Source organism: Mauremys mutica, chromosome 12, assembly GCF_020497125.1.
Source record: "Mauremys mutica isolate MM-2020 ecotype Southern chromosome 12, ASM2049712v1, whole genome shotgun sequence".
In the NCBI taxonomy this organism is placed as follows: Eukaryota; Metazoa; Chordata; order Testudines; family Geoemydidae; genus Mauremys; species Mauremys mutica.
The window spans coordinates 7,087,280-7,111,286 of record NC_059083.1 but is presented as its reverse complement, the minus strand read 5'-3'; the positions used below and the strand labels follow the sequence as shown (position 1 = coordinate 7,111,286).

At 50.7% G+C, this 24,007-nt stretch overlaps 1 protein-coding gene across 5 annotated transcripts; it reads right to left on the bottom strand.

Moving 5' to 3' along the window:
- Positions 1–503: 503 nt before the first annotated feature.
- On the bottom strand, positions 504–21,041 carry LOC123345121 (C-type lectin domain family 2 member D-like). 5 transcript variants are annotated; one of them, XM_044981794.1, is made up of 8 exons: positions 20,989–21,041; positions 18,771–18,939; positions 8,994–9,068; positions 8,148–8,222; positions 6,069–6,161; positions 4,280–4,455; positions 3,161–3,270; positions 504–756 (listed from the first exon to the last, which is right to left on the bottom strand). In XM_044981794.1, exons 3-8 carry the CDS (start codon positions 9,028–9,030, stop codon positions 594–596), a joined length of 654 nt encoding a protein of 217 aa, XP_044837729.1. In that variant the 5' UTR covers positions 9,031–9,068; positions 18,771–18,939; positions 20,989–21,041; the 3' UTR covers positions 504–593. The 5 variants fall into 5 exon arrangements, with proteins under 5 accessions (XP_044837729.1, XP_044837731.1, XP_044837730.1 ...); XM_044981796.1 differs by lacking the exon at positions 18,771–18,939 and having other exon boundaries at positions 20,989–21,028; XM_044981795.1 differs by lacking the exons at positions 18,771–18,939; positions 20,989–21,041 and adding an exon at positions 18,511–18,763.
- Between the last annotated feature and the right edge of the window lie 2,966 nt (positions 21,042–24,007).

Below are 24,007 nucleotides of genomic sequence, written 5' to 3'. Positions count from 1 at the left end.
AGGTACGCAAGTTCAGCTACGCGAATAGCGTAGCTGAACTCGAACTACCTTAGTTCGAAGTACTCACCCGTCCTCACGCCATGGGATCGAAGTCCGCGGCTCCCCCGTCGACTCCGCCATCACTGTTCGCGGTGGTGGAGTTCCAGAGTCGATGGGAGCGCGTTCGGAGTTTGATATATCACGTCTCATTTAGACGCGCTATATCGAACTCCGAGAAGTCGATCGCTACCCGCCGACCCGGGCGGGTAGTATGGACGTACCCTTTGTGAAGCAGGGTTTTCTGCAGCGACAGCAACCAAAACGAGATTACAGAGTAGACTGGACATAAGCAACACACTTCGGGTGTCACTGTCTCCCATCACCCTCAGATGGGACCATCTAGTTGCAGGAAAACAAGCTCAGGGCTCCCACTAATTCTGCATTATGGTCAGTTGTATAATTATTTCATTGTATATTACAATAATAATAATAGAAATAAAAGTACAAAAATAAATATAATGCGCTTCATCGTCCCAAAACCATCCCACAGGTCCGCGGAAATTTTTTTTCTACGAAACCGGTCCCTGGTGCCAGAAAGGTTGGGGACCGCTGCGTTAAGTGTTCTTAGACATTGTGTCCCCTCCTGTACAGCTTGGCTTTCTTCTAGAGCAATCGTCTGGCCGGTTGCAGATGAAATGTCTCTCTGAGTAGCACCTGGAGCTGCTGACCCCATATTCATTCAGGTAGGCGCACTGCCCTTCCCCTCTGACCTGAAACCTGCAATGAGAAGCGGTGTGGGGTTATCAGAAGCAGCCGGCTCCCGTTCCTGCTCACGTACAGAGAAGCAATGTGGTCCAGTGCTGTACGACGCAGGGGAACTGGGTTCTCAACCAGGCTTTGCTACTAATCAACCCTGAGCTAGTCACTTCTAGCTGTAAATGTCACAGTGGACGCTGAGCGCCTGAAAATCAGGCTCACAGAGAACAGGAAACAGAGGTTGTGAAGTTTCTTGCAGGTCTTTCCAGTGTGTGAGGGGACATAGGCCTGGAAGGGAGCTCCTGGGTCACTGCGTCCAGCCCCCTGCTATGGCAGGCAACCCCGGCATATCGTCCTGTTCACAGACTTCTCAGGCTCCGTGTTCTATCTAGTTAGGTGGGTCGCCCCACGGCTCCTACAGGGCAGCTGCTTCAGAACCTCCCTCCTCTGATGGGCAGAAACCTGGCATTGGCCACTGTCGGAAGACAGGATACTGGGCTGGATGGACCTTTGGTCTGACCCAGTATGGCCATTCTTATGTTCTCTCTTATCAAAGGAGATTCTCCATTCCTGCGAGCATCCTAGCTGCGCTTGTCTGCACCTATTCCAGTCTGAGTGCATCTTTCTTGAATACAGGACACCTTAGTGCAGCTAGACTGGAAATCAGGCAATACCTCAGAGTAAGCAAACCTCATAAGAACGGCCGTGCTGGGTCAGACCAATGGTCCATCTAGCCCAGTATCCTGTCTGCTGACGGTGGCCAATGCCAGGTGCTTCAGAGGGAATGAACAGAACGGGGCAATTATCAAGTGATCCTGTTGGCCACTCCCAGCTTCTGGCAAACAGAGCTAGGGACACTCAGAGCATGGGGTGGCTTCCCTGATCATCATGGTTAATAGCCATTGATGGACCTGTCCTCCCGCTTTCCCTCCAGACTCGCCTCTTCCAGCAACTGCCCCTCTTCCCACAATCCTTTTGCTGCCCCACCTGCTCCCTCACCCACTATGTTCTCTCCCTGGGTCTCCCAACCCCGCTCCCCCCACACACTTCCCATCCATTTCCTCTGCCTCCCCTTCTGCCCCAGGCAGCCAGAGCCCAGCTGTGCTCAGCAAGGCCCTAACGCGGCTACCGAGCTGCTCCCCCACGGAGCTGCCGCATCTTCTGCCGCATCCCGTGGCCATAGCGATTCCCCTCAGTGGGGTGTCATTGTGCACGAACGATGGGATGTGCTCGTGAATGCCTCAGTGGGGATTCGTCTACACAGAGGTGGGTGGCAAATGGAATTTCCATCCTGAGGGAAATTCATGTTTGGGGACAAAAAAAAAAAAAAATAAAAATATTTAAATTTCCCACAGAACAGAAATTCTCTTCCCCTCTCCCACAAAAAAAATGCTTTAGGTTGACCCAAAATGAAACATTTTCATTAGACTGAGGCTGATGCCAGGCATCATGGGAACTGTAGTTCTTGGTTCTTCCACCCATGTTCTCTCCCGGAGTAGGCAACCTATGGCACGCGTGCCGCCTTGGCTAATTTTCAGCGGCACTCACACTGCCCGTGTCCTGGCCACCAGTCTGGGGCGGGGCTCTGCATTTTAATTTAATTTTAAATGAAGTTTCTTAAACATTTTAAAAACCTTATTTTTTTTTACATACAATAGTTTAGTTATATATTATAGACTTACAGAAAGAGATCATCTAAAAACGTTAAAATATATTACTGGCACGCGAAACCTTAAATTCAAGTGAATAAATGAAGACTCGGCACACCACATCTGAAAGGTTGCCGACCCCCTGTTCTCTCCTATAGGTCCTGATTCACAGCTGGACTACATCTCCCATGATGCACTGCAGTGTCTTGCTCCCACCAAAATATCAGGGAACACACAAGAGTGAGACACTGCAGTGCATCATGGGAGATATTGTCTTGTCAAAGACCAGGGACAAATGAGATCAGAAGGACCCAGAACTACAATTCCCATGATGTGCTGCAGCGGCCCCACAGGCAAACCAAAATGAAAATGTTTTATTCTGGGTTGACTGAAAATAAACATTTGAATCAATTTTCACAATGGAAAAATCTCATCCAGTGATCTTTCCCTCCAGGAAATTTTTCTTTCGACAATTGGATTTTCCATAAGGGAAAACTTTTAGTTGGAATTTTTCCAACCAGTCCCACTGGTGTCATCCACCGTTAACCGAGTGGGCCTCTCAGTCCTCCTCTGGTGCCTATGCTATGGAAGAGGTCTACAGGTCTCTTAAAGGTGCAACCTCCCCAGAACAAGCCCTGTAGCTCAGGCAGTAGAGAATCAGGCTTTTAAGATCTTGAGCTCTCACTTCCAATCCTGGTTCTCCACCCAGCCCAGGATTTTTGTTGCATTTCTCTGTGCCCTACTACTGAGAAAGCGAATGAGGAAAAGGGACGCACAGGTTGTTGAATATGGTACCGTTGGTCCACTTCCACGGCTGGCCCTCGCCTTGTTCCCTCCAGAGGCCAATCCAGTGGTAAGGGATCCCACTATAGCGCAGTGTGAAATTCTGTGGATAAGAAAACACACATTATATCCTTAGCTTTATTACAGCTGCCTTCACGGGGATCAAGGCCGCCAGGCGCTAGGTGCTGCACACACAGAAAGCTGGTCCCTCGCCCAAAGAGCTGCCAGTCAAACTACACAGGGCAAAGGGGTTCATCCAAAATGATTTTTTCCACAGGAAAATTTGTTTTAAAAAAACCCAAATATTTCCCCCTCTGCCCCATTTCATAACTGGGGGGTTGCCTCCCATTTTCTTACAGTTTCCCAACTTTGGGGAATCATAGAACATAGGGCTGGAAAGGACCTCAAGAGATCATCCCCCGTGCTCAGGCAGGACAAAGTAAACCTAGACAATCACCTCCCATGTCTTATGTACAACACTCCTGTTCATACACCCCAGGATGAGATTAGCCTTTTTCTCAGCTGCATCACATTGTCGACTCATATTTAATCTGTGGTTCACTGTAACCCCCAGACCCTTTTCAGCAGCACTATTGCCTAGCCAGTTATTCTTTATTGCTGGTTAAATTATATAGATAGATAAAAACAAGGCATATACTGTTGAGATAAAAATATTCCTTTCATTTTCAGAGTAACCTTTGCACTGTTTTCCTGCTGGGAAAAGTTTGGGAGACAGTTTTTGTTTTGTTTTGTTTTGAAGGTGGATTTCCACACCTTTTCCCCCATGCTTTTTATTTTTCCTCTGTTTTTCCAGTATAAAATGATGTGGAAAAAAAATTGTTGGGGGGGGAGGGAACCCCAAATTTTGAAAAATGAGATTTAAAAAAAAAACCAAACGGAAATGACATTTAAAGTTAAATGAAAATTTTTGGGAGGAAAAAAAATCAACTTTTTTCTAATAAATGTCAAATCCTGCTCCTGCATTTTCATTTTACAACCAGCTCCGCAGGGGATTCAGTTCCTTGAATCTAGGAGCTGCGTTAGGCCTCCGGGGGCGCCAGGCTCTGGCATGTCCCTAGCTGTGGTTATGAAGGTTCGTGTCTCTTCCTTACCAGCTCCGGCAGGGAATCAATGGAAGCCAGGGAGGCACTGAGGGAAGAGCAGTGGCTCTGGCTGTTGTTCCAGTTGTCTTCAGTCTCTGAGAAGTAGAAGCATTTCCCTTGGTATCCCACCCAGCCGTCCGGGCACGCAGCAGTGACGAGGGCTGGGCAGGGGGGAGGCTTCTTGGCTGAAAATAAGTAGCACAGTGGTGAGAGATGGACCTATCCCAGGTGTCTGTCTCTGCGTGGGAATCCCGGCCAGAGAGGGCACTAAGACCCACACGGCTCAGGCCTGGGTTGTCATTTTGCAGAGATCCCAAGGCCAGAAGGGACCAATCTCTTGTCTGACCTCCTGCATCACACAGGTCTTAGAACTGCCCCCAAATAATCCCTCGAGCGGAGCTTTTACATCATCATCCCATCGTGATTTAAAAACTGTCAGTGATGGAGAATCCACCGCACCCCTTGGGAAATCGTTCCGAGGGTGACTAACGCTCACTGTTAACAGCTGCTGCCTTATCCCCAGTCTGAGTTTGTCCAGCTTCAACTTCCAGCCATTGGATCCTTCTTGAATTGTGGGCACCAGAACTGGACACTGATTCCAGCAGCGGTGGCAGCAGGGCCAAATCCAGAGGTAAAATAACCTCTCTACTCCTACTCGAATTTCCCGTTTATACATCCCAGGGTCACATTAGAGCCTTTGGCCACCGCATCCCACTGGGAGCTCGTGTTCAGCGGATTATCCCCCATGGCCCCCAAACCTTTGTCAGAGTCCCTGCTTCACCGGACAGAGCTCCCCCTCCTGGTTGTACGGCCGCTATTTGCATGGGTTGGCTGGAGAGGACGGGGTGGCGCTAAGATGGCGTCATGACCCATGGTACCCGCGCATCCAAATGAGCCCGTCCGCCATCTTAACTTCCGGCACCGTCGTCTGTGGTGGCCCATTCTGCCAGGGACGGGCACCCCATTCAAAAGCGCCTCCATGGGGCAAGGGGTGAAAAATGGGAGGGGTGGGGGCATTTCATGGACTCCCCCTTGACTTATCATCCCCAGTACACACATGTGACGGTTGACACACTGGGGCTAGAACTGGGGCCCTCCAGAGCAAAGAGCGAGACCTGTAATATTGGAGCCAAGAGCCCCTAGGTGGGGCTAGAACATCTCACGTTCTCTGTGGCTGGGCCATAGGCCGGCCTGTCACACACACTCGCCAAGGCCTTCCACTCAGGAGAGCGAAGCAGCCACTAAAACTGAGGGCAAAGGAGCCTAACAAGAGGGATGTGGGAGACTGGCTGGGATCAGGGAACTGAATCCTCTGCCTCAGACTCCCAGTTGCATTTACACACAGTATGGCGGATGGAGGAGGAACAACAATGATAAATGGATTGGAAACAATTTTAGAGCTGCGCTGTGAGCCATGGCCACATGGTGGCACCCAAATCTACGACAATTTAAGGTGGGACTGGGCGTTGGATGACACAGGGAGTGGGAGGCAGGAAGACTCACCCACTGCATCCCTACACCGCTACCCAGGCCTGAGATCTAGTGGGGCTGCTTCCGAGGGGGCAGGGAACAGGGTTGGTACCTTCCTCTTTGGGGGAAAGGGTCTGGAGAGAGATTTGCCCTCTTAAAAGGGGAATGTGCTTCAATGGAGGAGTCAGACCAGAGCAAAGACGGGGTGAGAAGAGGCCATGGGAAACGCAAGTGGGCACCATGACCTTGAGGCTAAGAAAAACAGTCAATGAAGAATCAGTGACAAGGGAATGAGAATCAGCTGGGTTAGTAATGACCCTTCACTCACCTGCCAGTGCAATTACAGTGATGATCAAAGCTGTGATGACGACAGTAACGGTAATTGGGATCCATTTATCTTTAATGCATTTTAGGCTGAAATCTGCAAAATAAAAAAGGATGAAAGGAGACAAAGGCATTTCAATAGCAAATGCTGCCAGAGCGAGAAAATGGCCATGTTTTGCTAAGTGCTTCCACGAGTGGATAAATCTAGTTGATGATGATGATCAAGTGCATGGAACAGCCTCCACACCAGGAGAGACGACAAAGATTAGGGCCGTTCTGCTTAGAGAAGAGACTACTAAGGGGGGATAGGACAGAGGTCTATAAAACCATGAACGGTGTGTGTAGGGAGCCAGGGTGGCTTCCCTGCAAGCCTGAGGGTAAAGAGCCGCTCTCTTAGCCGGAGGGGGCGGGGCCAGGCCAAGCTTACTCCACCCCCCGGAAGGGGAGGGGCGGAACAGGACGTATAAAGGGCAGGGCCCTTAGCCCAGTCAGAGCAGCACCAGGGAGGGAGGCAGACGCAGACCGTGGGCTGCTCCCTTCACACCCTGCTGCTGGGCTGGGGGAGGACCTGGACCAGGAGAAACCTGACCTGGAGGGAGGACAGGGGCTGCCCGCTGCCGAGTACCCAGAGGAGCTAGAGGAACCGGAGGTGGAGCTGGAGCTGCCAGCAGCTGAGTACCCGGACGAGCTGGAAGGACCGGAGGGACCCGCTCAAGGGACTGGGTAGGAAGGGGTCCAGGGACGGAAATGCACAGTGGGGTGAGTGTATTTGGTCAGTGTGTTGCAGAAGGACCCCACTGACCCGGTGGCAGGACCCTCGCCCGCCACTGTCAGCGCCCTGGGCTGGAACGCAGTGGAGTTGGGTGGGTCTACGTTCCCCTACCCCGGCCAACACGCCTCAGGTAGCAAAATCCGGATAGCATGCTACAGACCCTCACCGGCCCACCCCCCCGCCCGAGGGGTTCATGCCCGCCCGCCCTCTGCCGGCGCCCCTCCCTCCGCTAACTCCCCAGTGACAGAGGCGTGACCCTGGACCTAGCGGCACAGTGGGCCAACCGACATGGATCACAGTGTGGAACAAGTGAACAGAGAAGGGTTATTTACCCGTCCCACTACACAAACACCAGGGGTCACCTGATGAAATGAGCAGGAAGCAGGGTTAGTACAAACAAGAGGAAATACTTTTTCACACAGCGCATAGTCCACCTGCCACGGGATGTGGTGATGGCCAAAAATAACTAGGTTCCAAAAAAGAATGCACTAAGTTCCTGGAGGACAGGTCCATCAATGCCCATTAGCCAAGGTGGTCAGGGACACGACCCCTGCTCCTCTGACTGCCAGGAGCCAGGAGCCAAGGCAGGGGTGGATCGCTCCGTAATTCCCCTGCCCTGTCCCCTCCCTGAAGCTCTGCTAGTGGCCACTGTAGCAGACGGGAGACGGGGCTAGACTGACCCTGCTCTGACTCGGTGTGGCAGCTCTTACATTTACAGCTTTCCCAAACAACTTAAAAATGTATTTTCAATAAAAATGTCACCAAAAGAGCAATGAAAAAGGCAAAAGCAAGAAACACCTTTGTTTCCACCAAAAATGAAAAAGCCAAAACAACTCTGACAATTTGTTTTTCCATTAAAAAAAACAAACCGGTTCAAAAATGTCACTGAGCTCTGGTCGCCGGCTTTGAAGGACCTTCTTACTTTCCAGACTGCTAGATCAGGGACCTTGCCGCCATGAGCTGGTTGATTGGGAGAGAGATTTTCATGGTTGCCCAGAGTTACTGAGACTACTTTGGGGGCTACCAGGATATCCCAGAACTCGCCTTTAGAAAGGGAATAAATCATCAGCAGTAGAAATTGAACTCCTGATTTCTGGATTTAAAGGCACAAGCCACTACCACTCGAGCTAAAGGAACAGCACTTTAAGGAATTGTCTCTCCCTGTGGGTCCGTGCAGCCCCCGGCACAACGGGGCCCTGATCTCAGCTGGGGCAGGGACTGTCTCTCCCTGTGTGTGCAGCACGTGATGGGGCTCAGCTGCTGTCTCTTGATGTTACCATATTGTACCTAATAAATATTATAATAATTTACCCATATGATCCACATCTGTTCTCCTTTCTTCCACTGGTCCATGACCCGACCGTATTGAGACAGTCTCCCCTTCACCTACCAGAAAGCAAAAGAAACTGTTGTTTAAGGTCAGATCATACAGTCCCCTCCATGCAGGGCCCAGTGCGGTGTACAAAGCCCAGGCCTTTTGAATGCGTCCGTCACTGCTTCCCCTCCCCATGTGCATCCCCCAGATCTTGCTATCCCCACCCCACACAGCCCGCCCCTGGCCTGGTTGAGGGGCTCCAAGCGGATTAGAGAACATGGCAATGCATTTGACAAATTATGTGCCATGACCCTCTCTAGTGGCTGGTAAGAGGATAATATCTCTGCCAACATTTTTGTTAGCATTATAACAACCTTTCCATTCCATTGACTGTCCCCTTTGTGCTTGTACCCTTTGTACCTTCTCTATCCCATCCATTATCCTGTCCCTTCTACCCCTCTCCTCTCCAAGGTAACAATCTCCGTCTTTTCAAGCTCTCTTCACAGGAGAGTTTTCCCAGGCCCTTGATCCTTCTCATCACCTCTCTCAGAACCCCTCTAGTTCTACAATATCCTTTCTGAGATGAGGCACACACAGTATTCCAGATTTTCAGCCTTTCACTCCACCAGTTCTCCTGTTGGCCATAGAGTCCTTCAGAGTAGAAAACACCCAAATTGCTAACGTAAACAACAAGCATGAACCAAAGAGCAACAAAACCTCCTTGTTTCCTGTCTTTATCCCTCATAAAAAAAGAGGGGGCAACCCACCCACTGTATTTTTGTCCCTCTGCCAATCACACTGCAGGCTCCCTTTTAAATACTTTGGTCGTAATTATTATTTACCGGTATCACTTATCACTTCAGCGCTCTCTTCTGCCATTTTCTGGACAATCAGCACCGAGACTGCTGTGTTGCCACCTACCAGGAAGGAACAGAGACGGTCACTCAGGGTGGGTTATTTTAATTATGCACTTCTCCTTTAAAGCCGTCAGAATGTACCATGTGTCAAATGCAACAGACAATGCCCGGATGGGTAAGGAATGGTGTCCCTAGCCTCTGTTTGTCAGAGGCTGGGGATGGATGGCAGGAGAGAGATCACTTGATCATTGCCTGTTAGGTTCACTCCCTCTGGGGCACCTGGCATTGGCCACTGTCGGTAGACAGATACTGGGCTAGATGGACCTTTGGTCTGACCCGGTACGGCCATTCTTATTATGTTCTTATGTAAACTTCAAGTGACAGAGAATGCACCATTTACACTAGTTCAGTCCTGCAAGTGATCTGTGCCCCATGCTGCAGAGGAAGATGAAACCTCCCCAGGGTCTCTGCCAAGCTGAGATGGGGGGAAATTCCTTCCTGACCCCAAATCTGGTGACCAGTGAGACCCTGAGCATGTGGGCGAGACCCACCAGACAGACTCCTGGGAAAGAATTCTCTGTAGTCACTCAGAGCCCTCCCCAGCTCATGTCCCATCACGGGTCATTGGAGATATTTGCTAATTGCACTCATGGCTGGGCCACATGCCACTGTAGGCAACTTCATCATACCTCCCACCCCCTCCATAAAATTATCAAGCTCAGTCTTACTACAAGTTTCAGTGTAGCAGCCATGTTAGTCTATATCCGCAAAAAGAACAGGAGTACTTGTGGCACCTTAGAGACTAACAAATTTATTTCAGCATAAGCTTTCGTGGGCTACAGCCCACTTCTTCGGATGCATGGAATGGAACATATATTGAGGAGATAGATATACACATACAGAAAGCATGAGAAGGTGGGAGTTGTCTTACCAACTCTAAGGGTATGGCTACACTGGCGATTTGCAGCACTGGAAAGCCTCCACCAGCGCTGCAATTAGTAAGTGGCCACACCTGCAGGGCACTTCCAGCGCTGCAACTCCCTGGCTGCAGCGCTGGCCGTACACCTCACTCGGCATGGGGAATAAGGATTCCAGCGCTGGTGCTGCAGCGCTGGTCATCAAGTGTGGCCGCACACCAGCGCTGTGATTGGCCTCCAGGGTATAAGGATGTATCCCAGAATGCCTGTTCAGCCACTCTGCTCATCAGGTCAGACTCTACTGCCCTGGCCTCAGGTGACCTGCCATTTAAATGCCCCGGGAATTTTAAAAATCCCCTTCCTGTTTGCTCAGCCAGGTGTGGAGTGCAATCAGTGAATCTTTACAGGTGACCATGGCTCCACGTGGCAAACGAGCCCCAGCATGGAGCAATGGCGAGCTGATGGACCTCATCAGTGTTTGGGGGGAGGAATCTGTGCAGGCACAGCTGCGCTCTAGCCGTAAGAATTATGATACCTTTGCCCAGGTATCAAGAGCCATGCTGGAAAGGGGCCATGAGCGTGACGCGCTGCAGTGCAGGGTTAAAGTAAAGGAGCTGCGGAGTGCCTATTGCAAAGCACGCGAGGGGAACCGCAGATCCGGCGCTGCCCCCACGACCTGCCGGTTTTACAAGGAGCTGGATGCGATTTATGGGGGTGACCCCTCTGTAAATCCAAGGACCACGATGGACAGTTCAGAGCTGGTAGAGGAGGGGGAGGCAGACAGTGAGGCTACTGTGGTGGGGGAAGACACCCCGGAGTCCCAGGAGGCATGCAGTCAGGAGCTCTTCTCAAGCCAGGAGGAAGCTAGCCAGTCACAGCCGCTGGGGCTTGGTGCAGAAGAATCACAGGAGCAGGTCCCAGGTAAGCAGCTTTTATTGCAATGCAAAGGTTTTGGGAGAGGAGGGGGGGTGGTATGGCTGCATGCCTAGACATGGAATATCCCATTGATGTGGTCTATCACGTCGCGGTAATCTGCCTCTGTAATCTCTTCAAAAGTTTATGCAAGAGCATAGGCAATTCACGTGACCAAGTTTAAAGGGAGAGCCAGTGTGGTCCCTGTCCCAGTCAGGCTAACGCGTCCGCGCCACTGTTCCAGGAGGGGTGGGGGAACCATGGCTGCACACAGGCAAGCTGCATAGGGGCCAGGGCGGAATCTGCATTGTTGTAGGAGACCCTCCCTTGCTTCTTTGGTAACCCGCAGCAGGGAGATATCTTCAAGTATTAACTCCTGTGGGAAATGGAGGGAGTGTTTCAGTGCTGCTTTCCCCAAGTGCTGCTTGCTGCCTGCCTTTAACAAAGCCCAAAAACAGGCACTGTACCCATGAAGCAAAAAGCACCCTGCCCAAGCAAACCGCGGCAGGAACCCCAGGGTTAATTCCTGAGGGACATGGAGGTTTTATTGACTACTACCCTAACTTACCATTTCTGGGAGGCTGTGAATTCTCTAGCTGTGTTTGAAATGTCTGAGGAATGCTACAGTGTGAGACTTGAAACTAACTTCAGATTATACACAATGCAGGCTCTATTAAAATGTATCATTTGCTGAATTTTTACAGTGTCCTTGACTAGTCCTGGTCCGGTGTTATCAGTGACTGAAAGAAAGCTTCAGAACCTGAGAAGGAAGCCTAACAAAAGCAAGGAAGATTTGGTGAAGGCAGTTATGAACCAGTGTGCAACAGAGAATAAAACTGCGCAGGAATGGAGAGAAAAGATGCAGCACTGGAAGGAAACAGAAAGCAGGAGAAAGGCGTTGATGCTGAAGAAAACCACAAGGCAGCTTATAAACCTCATGGCGTGCCAAACAGACTGTATGCAGTCACTGGTAGCAATGCAGGCAGAGCACTACCGTGCCAAACCCCCACCCTCCCAAACCTCTTTCCCCTATGCACCAATGTCAGCTCCAAGTCCCGTTCCCCAGCATCCAGGTTCTTACCTACACCATCACCAGCTGCCCCCGACACCTGTACGGTCACCTATGAGCCCAGAGAACTACGACCCTTACCCTCTGCACTCAACCCCCATCACCATGCAACAGTACAATCCTGAGGTGCACAACAGCACTCCTGGCAGTACATATGCAAAACTATGAATGTACAGTTCAACAACCAACCCCCCTGCCCGTTTATTTGCTTTTTTTTAAATAAATGATTTCTTTGATTATGAAACAGTTATTATTGCATAAAGTGAAAGATAACAAACCCCAAGGAAAACACAGGTAACAAACAGCAAGGAAAACACAGGCACTTAAGAGCACTGTAACCAGTGCACGTCACTCCTGGTCAAGGCAAAAAACATTACTGTTGGCTTTCAGCCTCAAATTCCTCCCTCAAGGCATCCCTAATCCTTGTTGCCCTGTGGTGGGCGTCTCTAGTAGCCCTGCTGTCTGGCTGTGCAAATTCAGCCTCCAGGACTTGAACCTCGTTGGTCCATGCCTGGCTGAATGTTTCACCCTTCCCTTCACAAATATTATGGAGGGTACAGCACGCGGATATAACCGCAGGGATGCTGCTTTCCCCCAAGTCTAGCTTCCCATAAAGGGCTCTCCAGCGCCCCTTTAAACGGCCGAAAGCACACTCCACTGTCATTCGGCACCGGCTCAGCCTGTAGTTGAAACGGTCCTGGCTCCTGTCCAGCTTCCCTGTATAGGGTTTCATGAGCCAAGGCATTAATGGGTAAGCGGGGTCCCCAAGGATCACAATGGGCATTTCAACGTCCCCTACTGTGATCTTTCGGTCTGGGAAAAAAAATGTCCCTTCCTGCATCTTCCTGAACAGGCCAAATTCCAAAAGATGCGTGCATCATGCACTTTTCCAGGCCAGCCTGTGTAAATGTCAATGAAACGCCCACGGTGATCCACAAGCGCCTGGAGAACCATAGAGAAATACCCCTTGCGATTAATGTACTCGTAGGCTAGGGGGGTGGTGCCAGAATAGGAATATGCGTCCCATCTATTGCCCCTCCACAGTTAGGGAAACCCATTTCTGCAAAGCCATCCACAATGTCCTGCACGTTCCCCACAGCCATGGTTCTCCTTAGCAGGATGCGATTAATGGCCCTGCAAACTTGCATCAAAACGATTCCCACGGTCGACTTTCCCACTCCAAACTGGTTCCCGACCGATCGGTAGCTGTCTGGAGTTGCCAGCTTCCAGATTGCAATAGCCACATGCTTCTCCACCGTCAGGGCAGCTCTCAATCTCGTGTCCTTGCGCCGCAGGGTGGGGGCGAGCTCAGCACACAGTCCCATGAAAGTGGCTTTTCTCATACTAAAGTTCTGCAGCCACTGCTCATCATCCCAGACTTCTATGACAATGTGATCCCACCACTCACTGCTTGTTTCACGAGCCCAAAAGCGGCGTTCCACGGTGCTGAGCATTTCCGTTACCGCCACAAGCAATTTCATGTCACCCGCATTAGGCAAATCCAGATCATCGTCAGACTCCTCACTGTCACTTTGGAGCTGAAGGAATAGCTCAACTGCCAAACGTGATGTGCTGGCGACAGTCATCAGCAAAGTCCTCAGCAGCTCAGGCTCCATTTCACACAGAAAGCGTGCTGCACTCACAATGGCTAGAAATGTGGACGGGGAAACTGTACTGCTGGGAAGTGAAGCGATGCACCACGGGGCGTTGGAACAGGAAGCGGAATGACCCACACACTTCCTTCCCCTTCCCACAATACTCAGTGCCAAAACGGCTCCAAAACAGGACGAGGTGCTCTGTGGGATAGCTGCCCACAATGAACCTCTCAGTACAGCGCTGCAAATTCTGCAAGTGTGGCCACACTGCAGCGCTGGCCCTGCACAGCTGGATGACCAGCGCTGCAACTCATCAGTGTAGCCACACCCTGAGAGACCAATTAAGTAAGGGGGGGGGAAAGCTTTTGAAGTGATAATCAAGATAGCCCAGTACAGACAGTTTGATAAGAAGTGTGAGAATACTTACAAGGGGAGATAGATTCAATGTGTGTAATGGCTCAGCCATTCCCAGTCCCTATTTAAGCCTAAGGTGATTGTATCTCGTTTGCATATCAATTCCAGCTCGGCAGTTTCTCCTTGGAGGCTATGGCTACACTTGCACTTCAAAGCGCTAAGTGTAGTCAAAGCGCCAGCGCTGGGAGAGAACTCTCCCAGCGCTGTCCGTACTCCACCTCCCTGTGGGGAATAACGTACAGCGCTGCAAATTTGCAAGTGTAGCCATGCCCGGAGTCTGTTTTTGAAGCTTTTCTGTTGCAAAATTGCCACCCGCAGGTCTGTCATTGAATGACCAGAAAGGTTAAAGCGTTCTCCTACTGGTTTTTGAGTGTTAAAACAAGTTATTTTGTTGTTCACACTGCTCCCCTCGGAAGACTGTTTCAGATCTAAACTCCTCTGGTGGTTAGAAACCTTCATCTAATTTCAAACCTAAATTTATTGATGGCCAGTTTATATCCATTTTTTTTTCTTGTGCCGACATTGGCCCTTGACTTAAATAACTCCTCTCCCTCCCTGGTACTGATCTCTCTGATCTATTGATAGAGAGCAATCCTATCTCCCCTCAGCTGTTTGGTTAGGGTAAACAAGCCAAGCTCCTTAAATCCCCTCTCATAAGGTTGGTCCTCCATGCCTCAGATCGTCCTAGTAGCCCTTTATATTTTTATACAGTGCTCACTTTATATTTTTATTACAATATTTGCACTGTAAAAAAACTAAAGAAATAGTATTTAAGTTCACCTACTACAAGTACTGTAGTGCAATCTCTTTATCATGGAAATTGAACTTACAAATGTAGAATTGTTCAAAAAATAATTGCATTTAAAAATAAAACAATATAAAACTTTAGAGCCTATGAGTTCACTCAGTCCTACTTCTTGTTCAGCCAATTGCTCAGACAAACAAGTTTGATTGCAATTTGCAGGAGATAATCATAGAACTGGAAGGGACCACCAGAGGTCATCTAGTCCAGTCCCCTGCACTCCTGGCAGGACTAAGTATTATCAGACCATCCCTGAAAGGTGTTTGTCCAACCTGCTCTTTAAAATCTCCATTACTGGAGATTTCACAATCTCCCTGGGCAATTTATTCCAGTGCTTAACCACCCTGACAGTTAGGAAGCTTTTCTTAACGTCCAAGCTAAAAGGCCCTTGCTGCAATTTAAGCCCATTGCTTCTTGTCCTATCCTCAGAGGTTAAGAAAAAAATTCTCCCTCCTCCTTGTAACAACCTTTTATGTACTTGAAAATTGTTATGTCCCCTCTGTCTTCTCTTCTCCAAACTAAACAAACCCAATTTTTTCAATCTTCCCTCATAGATCATGTTTTCTAGACCTTTCATCATTTTTGTTGCTCTTCTCTGGACTTTCTCCAATTTGTCCACATCTTTCCTGAAATGTTGCACCCAGAAATGGGCACAATACTCCAGGTGAGGGCTAATCACTGTGGAGTAGAGTGGAAGAATTACATCTCATGTTGCTTACAACACTCCTGCTAATACATCCCAGAATGATGTTTGCTTTTTTTGCAACAGCGTTACACTGTTGACTCATATTTAGCTTGTGATCCACTATGGCCCCCAGATCTCTTTCCACAGTGCTCCTTCCTAGGCAGTCATTTCCCCTTTTGTGTGTGTGCAACTAATTGTTCCTCCGTAAGTGGAGCACTTTGCATTTGTCCTTATTGAATTTCATCCTGTTTATCTCAGACCATTTCTCCAGTTTGTCCAGATCATTTTGAATTTTAATCCTATCCTCCAAAGCACTTACAACCCCTCCCAGCTTGGTATCGTCTGCAAAATTTATAAGTGTACTCTCTAGGCAATTATCTACATCACTGATGAAGATATTGAACTGATCCCTGCGGGACCCCTTCCACCATGTCTGTGAACAACTGATAACTCTTCTATGGGAACCATTTTCCAACCAGTTATGAACCCACCTTATAGTAGCTCCATCTAGGTTGTATTTCCCTAGTTTGTTTATGAGAAGATCGTGCGTGACAGTATCAGAAGCCTTACTGAAGTCAAGATATATCACATCTACCACTTCCCCCCCATCCACATTATCTAAATCATGGATGAAGATATTGATCAGAACCTACTCATCAGGGTCTGGTCCTAGGGACACCACTAGGGTGGGGTGCAGCAGGCTTAGAAGGCCTGAAAGAGCAGAGCACCCCAACTCAAGGGCAGAGTGTTTTGGAGGTTTCTGTCCAGTTTCTAGAGTTCTGTATAGTTATGTCTACATTATAATTAGACACCCCTGGCTGGCCTGTGCCAGCGGACTCAGGCTAAGGGTTGGTTTAAAACTACAGGAAGGATGTGGACAAATTGGAGAATCCAGTGGAGGGTAACGAAAATGATCAGGGGGCTGGGGCACATGATTTACGAGGGGAGGCTGTGGGAACTGGGCTTGTTTAGACTGCAGAAGAGAAAAGTGAGGGAGGATGGAGCTAGACTGTTCTCAATGGTGGCAGATGACAGAACAAGGAGTGAAGATCTCAAGTTGCAGTTGGAGGTCTAAGTTGACTATAAGGAAAAACTATTTCACTACGAGGGTGGTGAATCACTGGAATGGGTTACCGAGGGAGGTGGAGGAATCTCCATGCTTAGAGGTTTTTAAGGCCAGGCTTGACAATGCCCTGGCTGGGATGATTTAGTTGGGGTTGGTCCTGCTTTGAGCAGGGGATTGGACTAGATGATCTCCTGAGGTCTCTTCTAACCCTAACCTTCTATGATTATCTCCTGTAAATGTAAACAGACTTGTTTGTCTTAGTGATCGGCTGAACAAAAAGGAGGACATAAGAACGGCCATACTGAGTCAGACCAAAGATCCATCCAGCCCAGTATCTGGCCACTGACAGTGGCCAATGACAGGTTCACTCCCTCTGGGGCACCTAACAGGCAATGATCAAGTGATCTCTCTCCTTCCATCCATCTCCACCCTCTGATAAACAGAGGCTAGGGCCACCATTCCTTACCCATCCTGGCTAATAGCCATTTATGGACTTAACCACCATGAATTTATCCAGTTCTCTATTAAACATTGTTATAGTCCTAGCCTTCACAACCTCCTCAAGTAAGGAGTTCCACAAGTTGACTGTGCACTGCGTGAAGAACTACCATGATGTGAGGATGTCAGTGACTCAGCCAGAGGTTCGGGGTCTGTTACAGCAGTGGGTGGGTGAGGTTCTGTGGCCTGTGACATGCAGGAGATCAGACTGGATGATCGTGATGGGCCCCTCTGGCTTTCAGTGCTAGGAGTCTATAGGGCTGCGTGTGTGTCTGGTGGGTGGGCAGGAGGGACACGAGTGTACAGGCCAGAGATCAGCAGATGAATCCCGCACTGCCGGGGCGGCGCCAACATGGGTGAGTTGTGAGAGTCTGAGGCAGGCGTTATTCTCCCCCCCAATAACGAACGGGGTCTAAGAACAACCCCCATGACACCTGCATCTGCCGAACTGAACAGGCAGTGGGAGGCTTCCTGCTTCAGGGCACTGTGGGCCAACCGTCAGCAAACAGCAGTTGGGAGTTGTTGTTGTGCAGCTGCTGGGGTGTAGATACAACGTGTCTCACAACCAAAGAGCTGGATAAGGAAAGCGGGAGGGGCGACAACACAATATGTTGAAGTGGTGAAATACCACAGGCCTCAACGGAAAAGCAGCTGAAATCAATTTCTTCTTTGGCAGGTGTAAATCCCAGGCCCCTCCTGAAGCCACCAATTACAGTGAACAATTGGGAAGCAGTTTCTGTAGGAGTCTGGCTGGCTGAGTTTCTGGCTGAATGCTTATTATACAGAATGCTATTTGTGGAAAATTCCAGGGTTATGCAAAAGCTATTTGGTGGGGCCCATGTGCACAAACTGACGACAAAATATTTCCAGGCACAATTATCGAGCTTCAGACAGGCAAAGTAAGGAAAATGCAGCTCGAGAACTGAGTAGGGTTTGTTTGATATGTATTTCCCTTGTATGTTTTGACACGAGATGTTGAAATTTGTGTTTTAAAGGTTATAAAGCTTTAACTGTTTAAATCTCAACATCTATTGTCATTGTCTGACTCCTCCTCCCAATTAATTTCCCACAACTTTGAGCATTTACTTAAACATTTTTTTTAAAGGCTTAAACCCATAATTTTGCACAGCTGTGAATATTTCAAATTGATAAAAATCTTTTAAATAAAGCTTACAGATCATTATGTCAAAATTATAAAAATCCACGTCCACCAGGCCTAGTTATAAACACAAGTCATTTAAAATCCCTAGGAAACAAATCCCCACTAGCCCAAGCTTAAGCTGTTACCCACCTACTGTGGTTCTGCCAGCCCAGATCCAGCACTCAGTGACCTTAACAGAAACAGGGGGGTTGGGATCAGGTTCTAGTATGTCCACACTGCACTGTAAGCCCAGGGTTCAAACTCAGGCTCAAGGGGTTACAAGTAAGTGTAGACGCTCAAGTCCCAGGTTAACAAACCCGGGATCTGCTCACTCAAGTTCTACTAACCCTGGCCTTACACTGCAATGTAGACATATCTAGGGTGTGGCCCTAATGGGTCTTACCTCTCAGTCCCAACAGAGGATGGTGACAGCACTGACCTGCTGACCAGGTCTTGGTTCAGTTTCCAGCAATGTCACAAGCTCCTGGCCTGACCTTGGGCTGGTCAGTTCATCTCTCTGTCCTTCACTTACCAAACAGGCCCGTGATAACGCTTGCTTGGCGAGGTAATATTTCATTCCTATTCGGGAGGCTCAGACTCTGCAGTGACAAACAGCAGACACCTCCTAAACGCCCCACATCTGGAATAGGAAATTCCACCCACCTTCAACTTGGCTGCTACCCCAGAGAGGCAGGGCTGGAACAGCAGGCTTGGAAGCGAACGCTGGAGTGACATCTGTGTTCCTTCACAGATGCGCCGCTCAGTTCAGATCTATAGTTTGTATTCCTGGGCTGGGATACCAAGCACCCATAACCAGATGAACACAGGACACCTGTTTTTAAGGGAAAGGCCAGAAAGGTACTGGGGTTGCAGAGGTGCAGCCCAGGGGTAGGCCAAGACAGCAGGTCCAAACCACCCTTGCCTGTGATGAGGGGCTTGTACACTGCAGTCAGCCCCAGCGAAAGGGGGCTAGACAGTGACTGGCAGTAGCCACTCAGGTGAGGTGGGGATAGTGGGTGGGGGTTCCCCTGGGTGGGGAGACCCAGAGAGCGGGTGTACAGCTAGGGGGCAGCGCCCAAGGACAAGGGGCATGGGGTCCAGGAGGGACACAGGGGACAATGGCAGTGAGGCACCAGCCTGCAGAGGGCGCTCCGGGTCAGAACAGCTAATTCCCAGGACGACCGACAGGAGCTGCCACAGGCTCAAGTCTTGCTCTGTCCCAGGCTCTGAACACTGGGCAATGAGACAGAGACCGGAGCAGACCTTGAAAACGGTGAAAAGGAAAACCTGCGCTGGCTCCTGGGACTCACAAGGAGGGGTCTGTTTATTCACCTCCTGGTTTCTCGGCCTTTCGGATTCATGTTTTCCAGCTTTTTTCCCCACTGGCCAGAAGGCCTAGAAACAGACCAGAAGGTGATAAAAACAGTCGGGGTTCACTGAATGTCTCTCCCCCTCCCTGGCCTCCTCAAGCCCAGCCTCTTCATTCTCAGGCCTCTGGCCTGGTGCCCTGCTGCAGGGTGACAGTCCCTGCGGCATCTGCCAGGCCAGCAGCTGAGTCAGGGATCTCCAGCGCTACCAGCATGAACTGCTCCAGTGTGAGCTGAGCTGGGCTCAAACAACCCAGAGCCTCTGTGCGTTGGGTGCAGAGGAACAGTCTGCAACACACAGTGCAGGATGGGCAGCTTGTTCCCGTCCGGCCCTGGAAAGGCCCCTGCACCGGTGAGGGGGATTTCTGGGGTATTCCCAAAGCAGGGGTGCCTTGACCCCTCCTCTCCAGCCCCTTTGCACCCCGACTCAGGCCCTCACTTTGCAAACAGCCATTGGACTCCTCTTCCCAGCCCTGCTGCCCTCTGCTCCCCCACCCGGCCCCATCCCACCCCGCTCCCTTAGCCCAGATCCACCCTGCCTGCTGCAAACCAGACCCCTTCTGCTGTCTGCCTTCCCCATGGAATGAGCCGCCTCCGTCCTTCCCCCAGCAAGCCTGGATCTCCCCTCCTGCCTCACCCCTCAAATCCAGGGGCCTCCCTCCCCCCATTCCCAGATCCACCCACCCCAGCACTGCTGTTCCCAAAACAAGGGAGCCTCCTTCCCGCCATGCTGAGAGCCCCCCACCCTTCCCCAGCCCATCCGAGCAGAGCAGGGGGAGGCTGCTAGCTGGGTGGGGCTGCTTATGGCTGCGGCTCTCCCTGCATGAGGCCCCATAGGAAGGGAGGTGATTCAGCAAACCCACAATTGCCACCCGGCTCCCATCCGCCCACAGATGCCCCAGCCCTGCCTTCATTCTAGAAACCCCCTCCCGTCCCTTTCCCCTGGGATTGAGGGTGCGGCCCAGCGCAGGTACATCCAGGCAGCTGGATGGAGACAAGCAGGCCCCAGGCTAATGGAAATCACCCTGCGTCCTTGTGCATCCCGCTCCCCACACACCAGCCCCCCACAATGTCCCATTCCCCCCCCACACTCATTTCTTTACCTCTGGGCGATCAGTCACCCAAGGTGCCAACCTGCCGAGCTCCCCGGGGACAGGCCAGAGCTGAGCTGGGCGGTGACGCTGGAAGGTGCTGCCAGCACCCGGCTCTTTGCTCCCCAGCCCAACCCCGCCCTCCTGCAGCCGATCAGCTGCAGCTCCCCAGAGTCAGCCTGACCCAGAGAAACGCCCCCGAGCCGAGCGCTGCCCCCTGCTGGGCTGGGCCAATTCACCGCCCTGAACGCGCCTCTTCCCCTCCCTCGATCCGCTCCCCCAGGGTCCAACCCCCAGTCCCTTCCCGGGTGTTTCCCCCGCACCCCTGGGGGCTTGAAGGGGGTTTTCCCTCTTCTGCCTCCAGCAACCACATCCCCTAACCCCTCCACCCCCAACTTCCCCCGGACACAAGGCGCCGCTTACCCTGATCCCGAGCAGCTGCAGCGAGTTAAATGCATCGCACCTGCTCCGTGCAGTGACTGAGGCACTGCAGCATCTCCTGCGTTTATCGCCTGAGCCCGCCCACTCCTTCTCCCATTGGCTGTTGAGGCAGAAGGGGGGCAGCAGAGGAGGAGGGGGAGCTGGATGGAAAGAGCTGGTGATTAGCTCTGTAGGATCTTGCTGGTCTCCGCTAGCCCTGCTGGGAAGCTGCTAAGCACTGGAATAAATTGCCTAGGGAGGTTTCATTTTCCCCGGGGAATTTATCAGCGTTACCACAAGAAAAAAAACAGGTGACAATCAGGGCAAAAACCAATTAATAATTTTTCTGGGTGAATATCGGGGTTTGTTTTGGTGGATGGAAAGACGGGGGCGGGGGAGTTATTCCGTAGATTGATGCTTTGAATTCCGTTCACCAGTGCGGTTTGCTGCAGGACTGAAAGGGATCTCCAAACACACGGTCACAGCTCTGTAATCCCCAAATAAAACTTTTCATTTGAACAAACAGTTACTGTTGTAGACTTAGAACTATGATTTCCCTCCCATGGAAAATTCCACATTTCCAGCAGAGACAGAGTGAGTGGGTGTGTTCCAAATAGGAATTAATGGTCAGCTCTGCAATACTTTCCACAGAAGGGATTGTTAAAAAAAAATTATTTTGTAAGAATTTGGCAAAAACATCCAGTCCCACCTCTCCAGTTCCCTGGCATCCCACTAGGGGCAAACTTCCAAACAGGCAGGAAGCGCTGGGAGACCCAGCTCCCCCCTGTTAGGATACTGAGGACCTGGGAGTCTGACAACTCAGGCTTCTGAGAAGGCCACCACGGGGGCTGCTGAGGAGCCAGGCAGGCAGGTAAGTTTCCATCCAAACTTTTGTCAAAATAGGTGGCACTAAGGGGTCCCTGGGTCACACTGGGCGTCTATCGCGGGACAGTCCAGGGGTCACCCAGAGAAGAGAAGCAGAACGAGAGGTTCCCCTGGTCACTGTGAAAGATGCAAATGCCCTAAGCTCCATGGCTTAGACCAGTGGGTCTCAAACTTTTGTACCAGTGACCCCTTCCCCACAGCAAGTCTCTGAGTGTTACCCCCCTTATGAATTAAAAACACCTGTTTATATATTTAGCACCATTATAAAGGCTGGTGGTGGGGTTTTGGATGGAGGCTGACAGCTCACAACCCCCCATGTAATAACCTTGCAACCCCTTGAGGGGTCCCGACCCCCAGTTTGAGAGCCCCTGGCTTAAACCATTGGTTTGCAACCTTTCTTCATTTGCAGAGCCCTACAGCATTTCCAATGGAGGTGCGGATCCCCAGGGCCAGTGCAAGGATGTTTCGCACCCTAGACGAAACTTCCACCTTGCACCCTCCCCCGTCCCCGAGCCCCCGCCCCCACCCTGAGGCACCCCCCCCCAGCAGCTCCCCTTTCTGCCCTAAGCCCCCCCCATGGCAGCTCCCCCCCTCCACCCTTAGGCTCCCCACCCCCCGCCCTGAGGCACCCCCCCCGCCCCAGCTCACCCCTGCCCCGCCTCCTCCCCAAGCACACCGTGGCAGCTTCACTTCTCCCGCCTCCCAGGCTTGTGGTACCAATCAGCTTAGGTGCAGCAAGCCTGGGAGGCGGGAGAAGTGAAGCAACCACGGCGTGCTCAGGGAGGAGGCAGGGCAGGCGTGAGCTGAGGCGGGGAGTTCCCCTGCGTGCCGCCCCCACCCCCATTACTTGCTGCAGGCCGCCCTCCCCATGCTCCCCTGCCCCAGCTCCCTCCGCCTAAATGCTGGCGGTGACCGGGGCGGACAAAGATCTGGCTGCCACGGTTGCTGCCGAAGAAAATGCCACCCTCCAAATCCTAGCACATTAGGCAACTGCCTAGGTCACCTAAATGGTTGCACTGGCCCTGTGGACCCCTTTGTAAATCTTAGACATGGTCTGCGGATCGCCAGTGTCCGCAGAGCACAGGAAACCACTGGCTTAGACAGTTATAATGAAAGTCCTGCAAAAATCTCTCCTCATTGTTCTCTGGTTCTCTCCCTGACTATTGTCTTACACTTAGATTGTAAAGTCTTTGGTATATGTTAGTATATGATTATTTATTGGTATTACAAGTGACACATCCCCAGTCATTTAACATCGCTTAACATTGTGGAAGTACAGAAAGACCTGACAGGGATTTGTAGGGGATCTTAATGCATGACAGTCTCTGTTAGCAAGAGTTAGGCTAGCTGTAACCCTAATAATGTGAGATTTGTAGAAGCGAGGATTGTGTGAGGCGAGTGGAAAAGAACTGTGTGAGAAGTTGTTTTTCGACTTTGTGTAGATAATACAATATGTAGACTGGCATCTCTTAAGTGAGAAAAACAAGATATCAGGATGGCCTATGTATTAACAACATGCAGCTGTGGCTTATTATTGTCTGTAACAAAAGTATAAATGCTGCTGTAATTGTTTACCTATTGAGAGACCTGTCTAGGAAGGGGAGACCCTATGTCCTAGTGCACTCTCTCCCTGTTGTAGCTGCTAAACAGAATAAAGTATCTGACTCTGCTGCACCCAAACAAAAAAGTGAGAACTGAGTTTTTCTCTGACAGCATCACCAATGGAGTGAAGTAGGGCTGTGTAGTGGCTCCTACACCGTTTAGTATTTACTTCCCACTCCCGCTTGAACATGCGTTTCGTGATGTCCGAGGGGGGTGTCTGTACTAGCACCAGGCAGGATGGAGGGGGGTTTAACACCGCACGGTGCAGAGCTACGATGAAGGTGAAGGAGATCATCAGAAGGGACCTGCTGTTTGCAGAGGATGCAACCAGTGGTGAGCTGCAGCCGGTTCGCGAGAACCGGTTCTTAAATTTAGAAGCCCGTTTAGAACCGGTTGTTCCTGGAGGGACAACTAGTTCCAAAAGGGCTTTTAAATTTAACAAAAGCTCTAGCAGCTCCCTGCCCTTCCCCCGGCCCCAGCTCACCTCACTCTGCCTCTGCCTCCTCTTCTGAAGCTCCTCCGGCTTCTCCTCCTC